General features: G+C 39.4%; 1 protein-coding gene across 1 annotated transcript; it reads left to right on the top strand.

The window, feature by feature from the left end:
• Nucleotides 1-876: 876 nt before the first annotated feature.
• Nucleotides 877-8,595, top strand: LOC143029059 (serine protease inhibitor 88Ea-like). Its single transcript, XM_076191406.1, has 5 exons — nt 877-981; nt 2,098-2,452; nt 5,977-6,350; nt 7,749-7,978; nt 8,165-8,595. The coding sequence occupies exons 2-5, from the start codon at nt 2,112-2,114 to the stop codon at nt 8,438-8,440; spliced, it is 1,221 nt and encodes a 406-aa protein (XP_076047521.1). The 5' UTR covers nt 877-981; nt 2,098-2,111; the 3' UTR covers nt 8,441-8,595.
• Nucleotides 8,596-10,912: the final 2,317 nt, after the last annotated feature.

A 10,912-nucleotide genomic window follows, 5' to 3' on the forward strand; every position in this document is an offset into this window, starting at 1 on the left:
TTCTCAGCTCCCCCTTGTACTCCTGCTCCTTTTCTTTCTTATTTAAACAGTTTGCTCTAAGCACTTCCCTACCTTCTGTCCTTTTCCTCTTTCTCCATCCATCCTCCATTCTCAGTTACCTTCCACCAAAAGATTATATGATATTCCTCCACTCTCTCCCCTCAGAACATGTACTGCACATTCAAAACTCTTCCTACCTTTCCCCCGGGTACCACTATATAGTCCACTTAAGCCCTATTTACCACCCTTCCATCTACCACCCTCTCCAATGTCTACTTATGCTTGACTTTTTTTTTCCTAAACATTATGTTAACTATCACCAACTATCTTTCTAGACACATCTCCACCATCAACTCTCCAATACGATTTTTTCGTGTTTTCCACACTTCCCAACCACTCCTTCTATTGGTCCATCTCCTGCTCTAGCATTGAAATCTCCCAATACTACTACATTGACGTTTCTTCCTACACCCTCTATGCATTCATTTAAGTCTATAAAAAAACTCCCTTTCAATTATCCTCTTCTCGCTACTAGGCCAATATGCCTTTAGAAAGACACACATCTCCCCTCCCAATTTCACCTTCATCCACATTAACCTTGAAGAAACCTCTTTCAACTCCACCATACACGTACCTATCTCTTCACTTAATAGTATAGCCACCCCTTCTCTCCCTCGTCCTTTCTTCATTCCTTACACACAAAACAAATAACTCCTCAAAACAAGAAGGAAAAAAAATCATTACCTTCGTGTCTCACGGGATATCATTCTTTTACACCCTCATGACGTCATATGATGGGAAATTTGGCTTACGAAATCTATCCTCGTCTTTTTCCTTAATCTAGAGGACAACAAGAACAGGTGGGAAAACGGAACGAAGTATAAGTAGGGAGCTGCGGGTGTGTGCAGTTCAGAACGCAGTGTACACTACAGTGAACAGAGGGGAGTGTAGAATCCCACTGGTGTAGACTGAAAAATTAAGGTTAGTGTTTGAGCATGTCGAGGAACGCGATAACCGACTGGATAAGAGTACCACCGTCTGGAGCCGATAACCCAGAAGCAGATGGTCCAAATCTGATAGTCAGCGACGCGTGACAAGAGAAAGAGGGGGTTTACACGGTCTAAAGTGATGTATGAACGTGTGAACGGGGTATTTGGTTGTCGAACACGTTGGTTAAACCCCAAATACCCCGTTCACACGTTCACACACCACTTTAAACACGTGTCTGTCGAACCGCGTTCGACGAACCGTTAGAACATGCGGTCTTGAATCCTATGAGTTTCGACAAAGACTTTCATGCGTAGCCACCTCCCACAACAGATAAAGGCTAAAATAGTGAAAACAAAAAAATCGAGGGTGTATTTAGACCTAAGGAACAAAAAAGCCAATTGGTAGAGAAAAAGTATGGACAAACGCCTTGCTGGTACTCATTTTTTCTAGATCATTTATTGTATAATTGGAAATATTTTCTTAGAAGATCTAGACACAGATATGACGTACTGTAAATACCCTCATGTACCTGTTTGTTAGCACTGTCTAATTATCATTCCCTAGGTGCCGACCCTCCTCCACAATGCACATTCTAACCTATGGACCTTGTTCATCTCTTGTGTGTGAAAATAAGAAATAATGTGATATGTAATGGGAGACCTTAATGCCAACTTCAAAACTCTTATAGGAAAATCAAACTATAGTAGAGAAAGCCACAAGAGGTGTCTCTTTCACTGCGCAGGGTGGAGGGTCTAGGAGAGGCCATTGCGAATGCGGATGGCAATGAAAGAATCAAACAGCAGAAGGGAGTCGGGCTGGGGGGTAAGACCCTAGGAGAGCCACCGTGACATCACCTGTCGACAGACTGTTTTCATCCCACAGGCTTTGTAATTGGTGAAAACGTTTTTGCGCGAGTCGCGCAGTACTTGTTTAGAAGAAAAGTGACCAATTATGAAATCGATGTTGCTGACCTATGCAAAAACACTCCTGTAGAGCGTAGATCAGGTGAAAGGGTGACTTAAGAAAAGCCTTGATCAGCAGTAGGACGAAAGAAGAGGAGACTGATAATCATTTATCGTTACCTATTTTCTTTTTTTCTTTTTTCAGAAAACAAACGAGTCATGATGAAGAACTTGGCTCTCGTCCTCCTCCATCTAGTCATCTTCCTTATAGGGTCGTCCTCGAGTTACCCTTCAAAGCCATGCCCTCCAGACAATTTCGACAGAGTAAATGTGACCTTCGAAGACATCAGAAGGACCTCCAGTTTCGGTCTTGACCTCTTCAAGAAAATCAAGACTCGAGTCCCGGGGAAGAATATGTTCTTTTCCTCCTATAGTATTTGGAATGCCCTCGCCATCGCCTACTTCGGGGCTGAAGGAAAAACCTTGGATGAGCTGCAAAACGTCCTGAGACTCGGGAAAAAAGACAAAGGCTACAAGACTAAGAAACTCCTCTCGGCCGAGTAAGTGTGGTGATTTGTATGACTGTGTGGATGCAGTTACACATATACGTTTCAGGCTTGCACACACACACACACACACACACACACACACACACACACACACACACACACACACACACACACACACACACACACACACACACACACACACACACACACACACACACACACACACACACACACACACACACACACACACACACACGCGCACACGCGCACACACACACTCACACACACACACACACTCACACTCACACACACACACACACACACACACACACACACACACACACACACACACACACACACACACACACACACACACACACACACATATATAGAGGAATTTGTCCATTTGGAACTTGAACTGTTCTGGGCTAGGCTAAGGTTGATTTTATCCCGTAGATGGCGTGATAAGGCGTTGAAAAGGTTGGGGATCTCCCTAACTGCAAACGCATATTATTTGAGTGTTTTTGCCCTGGCGGGCGCTTGTGGTGTATCCTTTCTACGTCGCATAGTCGTCCCAGTCGTTGGTGGATGGTTGTGCGTATATTGATATCATCTGCTGTGTAGCCAATTGATATTCTGTACATGTAGATTATGGTATATTTTTCTCTCCGTTCTTCCAGAAAGAACAGTTGAAGGGCCTATAACCTGCCCCAATAATCAAGGTGGCACACGACAGATATTTTGTTTGTGAAAGACCACTGGATAACTTCAATTGAGTGTATCTCTCCGGCTTTCCATGGGATCTATAACTGGCAACAGTACTCTAATATCAGGAGTACCAACAGTCAGTAGAGTGTCAACATGGATAACTTGTCACGTGGTTTAAATGAACAGAGAATCCAACCAGCTTGGTTACGATTTTTTTTATTACATTGGTTGTATGTACTGCAAATGTACCGTCATAGGTTCGTGTCACGCCATGGCCTTTAAAATTGTCTTTCGTTTCTGTATTAGTGCCGTTCGTTGCCGTATATGCTCTAGTCAAGGTCTGAGTTATACGTGATTTGGTCGAATTTGTTGTTATCTAAGCATAATTTATTTGTGCCCACGAATACAATATTGAGAAGTTATGTTGTAACTATCCAGCCTCCAATTCAGTTGACTCTGTTACAAGTACACGAGTATCGTCGACAGAAGAAGACACATCCGAATGTTTGACTTGTTCACTGATGTCCGTTATGTGAATGAGAAAAAGCAGAGGGTTCGAGTGTTGAGCCTTGTGGCACTCCACTGGTGATGAAGAGAGGGTCTAACGCCACACCGCCAGCTGTCACTTGTTGTTCACGGTCAGAGAGGTAGTTGTGTAGCCATACCCTTACTTTTCTCATTATTCCCATCTTTCGTACTTTGTTGAGGAGGATTCCGTGGTCTATTTTGTCAAGAGCTTTGAAAAGCTCGAGGTAAATGACGTCTATACTTTTGTCATCTTCTAAAGCTGTGAGGATTTTTTTTTTTTTTATTGTGTGCCAATAATTGTGTGAGGCAGGATTGGCCCGTAAGGAGAACATATGGGTCTCTATTCAATTTGCTTTTGTCTTTGAGGTATGCTGACATTTTTTTATCAGTATTTTCTCGAAGACTTTGATGATATGGGACGTTAATGCAATTGGCTTGTAATGTTGTGCTTTAGCACTTGAAACTCCTATTAAAAACTGGTGTAATGTAATTTTTGCGGACTTTACATATGTTCAAAGAGTTTTTGTAGACTTTTTTTAGTGGAAGACTAAGCTCTTTAGCAAAAATATTTAAAGAGGATTGCTGGGAACTAGTCAGGGCCGGCTGCTGAATCGTTGCCAATTTCTTTGATTGAATTTTAAATGGCTGTCGGTATAAAGTTCGATAAAAAAAGAATTAAGCTTATAGTGGGATAGTCGTCTTGGCAGAAAAATTCTTTAGGCGAATGGATGATTTTGTTATAGTAAGGGACACTAAATATTCTTTCATAATGTGATTTCAGGACATTTGCTATCTCCTCGGGTTCTCTAGCAATGTGACCTTGTGAGTCTCTTAAATGTCCAATATCTGCTTGCACCTTTGACTTTGAGACAGTGTATTTAATGCGTGATATGACTTGTTCTTCATTTTAGTATTAATTATTCTTTTTCCACTGACTCTTTGAGACTTTTATTATAATCTTGAGCACTCTATTTTCAATTTGATGTTTGGTTGACATATTGGAAGTGTTTCTCAATTCCTTTTATAGAATGGTTCTTTTACGCATTAGTATATTGCGATCACGTGATATCTTCCTCTTTGGTGTTGATGTTGCTTTAATGTATGTATATATATATATATGTATATATATATATATATATATATATATATATATATATATATATATATATATATATATATATATATTCAATATGCAGAATCATTCAATAGTTCTTGCCAATCCAATCCATTGAAGTCACATTTCAAAATTTCCAAGCACAATGATTAATTAAAAAAATTCAGCGGATGGAATTAAGCGTTGTTTCCTGCATTGGGCCACTTGATGTTGGTTGTGTACCACAGGCTATATTTGTTGTTATGGTAATGATCTTGTGATCTGGCAGGTTCATTGTATCAACTGAATAGTCATGAATCAGTTCATCATTATCTGTCATGACAATGTCAAAGATGTTATTGCCCCTTGCAGGGGCCCTGATATACCGGTTCAGGGTGAATTCATTGGCGAGTTGTAGAAGGGCCTCAGCTTGTATCCGCATGGGAAACTGTAATGTTATAACACATTTGTAAATGTACACTCACAATCAGGGAAATAATATCAGAAGGAAAACTGTATATTTCGACTACTATCTGCTGAAGAGGACTACAGTTTTCTTCTACTTGTGATACTATTTCTCCGATACTGGGTTTAAATTGTATCTGCTTGTTTGATGAGCCGTCATTAATTACCAGTTCAGTAATGAGAAATCTAAATCTCCTATTAATATAATAGTGGGCGTTGAGACTGGGAAATTCTGCAGTATGTTCATAAGTTTCTTTATAAAATCCATGCACATATTTGATGGGCATTCTGGAGGTCTATATATATATGTATATATATATATATATATATATATATATATATATATATATATATATATATATATATATACATAATTCATATATAATATGTCAATATCTCTTATATACAGTACCTGGGTTCGGTTGGAGATTCTTGTATGTATGTTATGACACCACCATCTTTATTTTGGTCTGATCTGCCTGTTCTGAATAATGTGTAATTATACATTTTAATCTAAATATCTTACGTATATGATGACACATGTGATTCAGTTAGGGCGAGTATGAGGGCCTTCAGCGTCGTTCTCTTCGTTGAACATTCAGCAACCCATCACACCGCGAGCTTCTTCAGTGAATCTATTCTCAGCTGTCTTCCTTTCGTTTTTCTTTTATTAGTCAAACAATGCCTTCTAGCTTCCCATCGTCGTCTGAGTGTCTATATGCGTGTGTGTATTCCGAATACCCGCACAAGATACTTTTCTCACGTTGCTTTTTCCTTCCAGGCTCAGTAAGAATGTAGGAGTGGAGCTGGACGAGGTCAACCGAGCCTACATTGCGGACTCTCTGGTCCTTGAAAAGTGCTTCAGAAGCGGCGGCTTTTACGACGTCTACCAGGTCGACTTCTCCGACCCAGCGAAACTAGCTCGAGAGATCAACGGTCTCGTCAGCAACACAACCAGGGGCCTCATAACGGAAATTGTGAGACCAGAAATCCTAAGGGGAGCACCCTTCTTCCTGGCCAACGCCATCTACTTCAAGGGTTCTTGGCAAGAGCCTTTCTCCGAATATCTCACACAGCCTAGGGAATTCTTCTGCAGTCCTGGAGTGGCGTGTGGGGAAGTGCAGATGATGAATCAAGACTCATGGTACAACTACGGTAAGTTTGTAATCTTGTTTATTGCGGACAACACTGGAAAAAGGCACGAGTCAAACACACACGAGCCCCCCCATACATACATACATACATACATACATACATACATACATACATACATACATACATACATACATACATACATACATACATACATACATACATACATACATACATACATACATACATACATACATACATACATACATACATACATACATACATACATACATACATACATACATACATACATATATATATATATATATATATATATATATATTGTAATGAAGTAGTGGCTTCTGTCTGTCTGTCTGTTTGTTCACGAACTCCTCCTAGGGTTTTGGAGATAGACCCCCATAACCATATATATTTACCCTATCACTCCAGGTACTTGGATAACTGTATCTAATTTCCAAAAAATATAATTTTGGCTAGGGTCAGGGGTTAAAGGGGTATGGTGTGGTAACATGCCACTACTGTAGTGTCTCCTTAACACGATTGGGATTTTTGTGACAAAAATTACTATGATTAAACAAGCCATTGTATGTGTTCATCAACATTACTTATATTTGTGGAATTAATGTTGCCACAAAATATGATAGCCTTTGTAAGGAGAAAGCATGTAAATGTAAAATGTTTAAGTATTGGTTACTTTTATCTTACTTTTTCGCGGGCGGTAATATACTCAAGTTCAAAGATAATAAAAGGTTGGTTCAATTCTTCTCTTACGGCCGAATATATTTCATTTCAAAGGGCGTCTCCCTCCTCAAATTAATTTTTTTTCTTACTTTCTTAACATTCTATTTGTGTTACCTTTTCCATTGAGTTATATTGATATGTGCAATTTTTCTCAACAAATTCTATCAAAATCAAAATGATCATCATTTGCCCGTAGCAACGCGCGGGTAATTTGGATAGTACACACACACACACACACACACACACACACACACACACACACACACACACACACACACACACACACACACACACACACACACACACACACACACACACACACACACACACACACACACACACACACACACACACACACACACACACACACACACACACACACACACACACACACACACACACACACACACACACACACACACACACACACATATATATATATATATATATATATATATATATATATATATGTATATAATATATATATAGTATATATATATATGTATATAATATACATATATATATAGTATATATATATGTATATATATATATATATATATATATATATATATATATATATATATATATCAAAGGTTCATGGGATATATGTAGGAAGGTGTATCGATTGATGAGAAGGAATCTTTCTTAAAGCATCGAATCGAGGCACTTGGTGACTGGACACCATTTCTGTCCCCGCAGGAAACGACACGCACCTCGGCGCAGAGGTTCTCGAGCTCCCGTACCTCAACTCATCGATCTCCATGTTGCTCTTCCTTCCTTGGGAGGGCTCCGTCACGGTGGACGACGTCGTCGATCGCCTCGACCTAACCGCTCTCGATGCAGCGATCCGCGGACTCGAAGATCAGCGGGTTCGAGTTTTTCTGCCGAAGTTCAAGATGGAACAAACCTTGGACAGGGAACTGCAAAAGGTAACTTTAGGTACTTTGGAATTATTGGAAGAAAAGATACATGAAATGCATCTATTTGTATGGCTTTATCAGTTAAAACATGCCCACGTTAATATATATTTACACAAAGGCTCACAGAGATACACACACACACACACGCACGCACGCGCCCACACGTTGTTTTTCTTTTCTTTTTTTTCTTTTCAGGCACTTAAAGAGTTAGGAATTATTGATTATTTCTCTACAAACGCAAACCTCTCGGCCTTCTCGAAGTCGTTAGACGTGGATGGACACAATATTATTCACACAGCGGTAGTGGAAGTAAATGAAAAGGGCACTGAGGCAGCGGCAGCTACAGTCATCTTTGCTATCAGGACTTCACCTCCTAGAGTTACCTTCAACCGCCCCTTCGTCTTTCTGATCTTAGACAAGAACCTCGGCCTTCCCCTCTTTAGCGGGATCTACAGAAGCCCTCCTGCCTAAGAGGCGACCGAAGAGGCCTCAGGCTGAAGGGAGAAAATAAGAAAACACGAGTTCGGGAGAAAGACATTCCCATCTCTCTCTCTCTCTCTCTCTCTCTCGCATACACACACACACACACACACACACACACACACACACACACACACACACACACACACACACACACACACACACACACACACACACACACACACACACACACACACACACACACACACACACACACACACACACACACACACACACACACACACACACACACACACACACTTCAACGAACGGACGGCTTAGAAGACGTTCTGAAGAAAATTGAAGTATTGTGGATCCCAACGCAAAGAGAAGTGCCTATTGTATTTACAGGGTGGGGGGAAATTGCTCGTGGGGTAGTAGGAAAGTAGGGAAAGAGGAGAAGGGGAGGGATTACTGAGGGAAATGGAAGGAAATGAGGAAGGAGTAGACTTGGCCCAGACAGACAGGCAAAGGTAAACAAACGACCCCCCGACGACGATGAAATGTCTAATAAAAATGTAAAGATTAGAAGTATAGATAAGAGCAATACAGTAGAAAGTGATGAGAATATTTTCCAGGGTGGGTGGGGGGGACACAAACTGACAAGACTAGAAGAGAAGGTCGATAAGATGATCGAGGACTTGGAGCGTAGGTTCGGTCATGTTAACAATATTATACGGAGGGTTGAAAAATTGGAAGAACTAGAGAAGGCGAACAAAAACTTAACTGATGAAATAGAAAACCTGAAAAGACAGTTAAAAGAAGTAAAGGTGGAGAATGAGGAATTGAAGAGGAATAGTAAAGAAAACAGAGAGGGATGGAAGTCGATAAAAGAAAACAGTAAATTTGCATTTACTGATATAATTAAACAGCAAATGAGAGAACAAACTGAAGACTCAGTTATTAAAGTGATGAGACAGAAGGAGAATATAGTAAGAGACTTAGCTGACAAAAAGAAATGTATAATTATATTAGGAATGGAAGAGAAACATAACCCAGATAGAACCTCAAGAACCAATGAGGAAAATGAAAAAGTAAGCAGTTTACTCAAATTAGTTCAGGAAGATGAACCAGAAATTATGAAGGAAATTGAGGAAAAATTCAGGCTCGGAAAGTATAGTAAAGATAAGACCAGACCAATTAAGATTAAATTCAGGTCACAAACGACGGCAGAGAATATCTTATCCAAAACAGGGAAACTAGCAACAAGTGAACAATATAAAAAGGTATGGATAAAAAGGGAAATGAATAAAGAGGAAAGAGAGGAAGAAAAGCAGAAAAGACTTGAAGCTAAGACAAAAAAACGAGAACAGAACGGAGTCAGAGAAAGAGAGATTCTATTGGAGAGTAGTGAATATGAAACTAAGGCAGTTCGACATACAAGAGAAAAACAAAAGAGAAACAGAGAACACAATGGAAGTGACAGAAAACTAAGAGTGTCTTACACAAATATAGATGGATTAATAACAGGATTGAATGAGCTGAAAGATTATTTGAAAGAAAAAGAACCGGACATAATGGGAATTGTAGAAACAAAATTAAAAGGCCCACTACCACCCAACAGTGTAGGACATGATGCATATAATCATTGGATTAAAAACAGAGAGAAAAAGCAAGGGGGTGGAGTTATGTTCCTGACTAAGAAGGATATAAACGTGAAGGGTGTCATATATGGAAAGAATACAGTAGAGATGATTATGATAGAAGTGGAAGACAGAGATAAGAAGAGCAGAAAATTTGTGATAAATTATGTGCCTCCGAAAACAGCCTCATGGGAGGAGAGTGAACATAAAAATATGTTAGAAGACACAAAGATAACATTAAATAAAATAATGGAAGATGGAGGAAGAATAGTTATAATGGGCGACTTTAATTGCAAAGAAATCTGCTGGGAAGAAATGACAGTAAAGGGTGGAGACGGCTCATGGGGAAACGCTCTACTTGAGATGATTACTGACCATACAATGACACAATGGATACAGGAGAACACCAGGTATAGAAATGAAGAAGAACCATCGAGACTAGACTTAATAATTACATCTGAACCTAGAATAGTGGGCAAGATTGAATATAAAACACCAATAAGTAAAAGTGACCACATATTGATTGAACTGGAACTTAATGAAGAAAAATATAGGAAAAGAAATGAGCAATATAGAAAAGGAAGAATGATGTATGAAAAAACAAACTTTGATAAAATAAGAGAATTCTTTCAACAAGAAAACTGGGAAGAAATATACAAAGAAGAAACAACAGTGGAAGAGAAATGGAATATTTTGACAAAAATTTACAAAAAAGGAGTGGAAAAGTATGTCCCAAGACAAAAACAAGAAAAAGAATATGTAAAATGCTGGTACAACAAAAGTTGTAGGGATCTAAAAGACAAAAGAGACAAAGCCTGGACCAGATGGAAAAAAGACAGAAGACCTGAAAAATGGAAAATATATACCGGTTATAGAAATG

This window comes from Oratosquilla oratoria, chromosome 10, assembly GCF_046742065.1.
Source record: "Oratosquilla oratoria isolate Oo_2021 chromosome 10, ASM4674206v1, whole genome shotgun sequence".
Lineage (NCBI taxonomy): Eukaryota > Metazoa > Arthropoda > Malacostraca > Stomatopoda > Squillidae > Oratosquilla > Oratosquilla oratoria.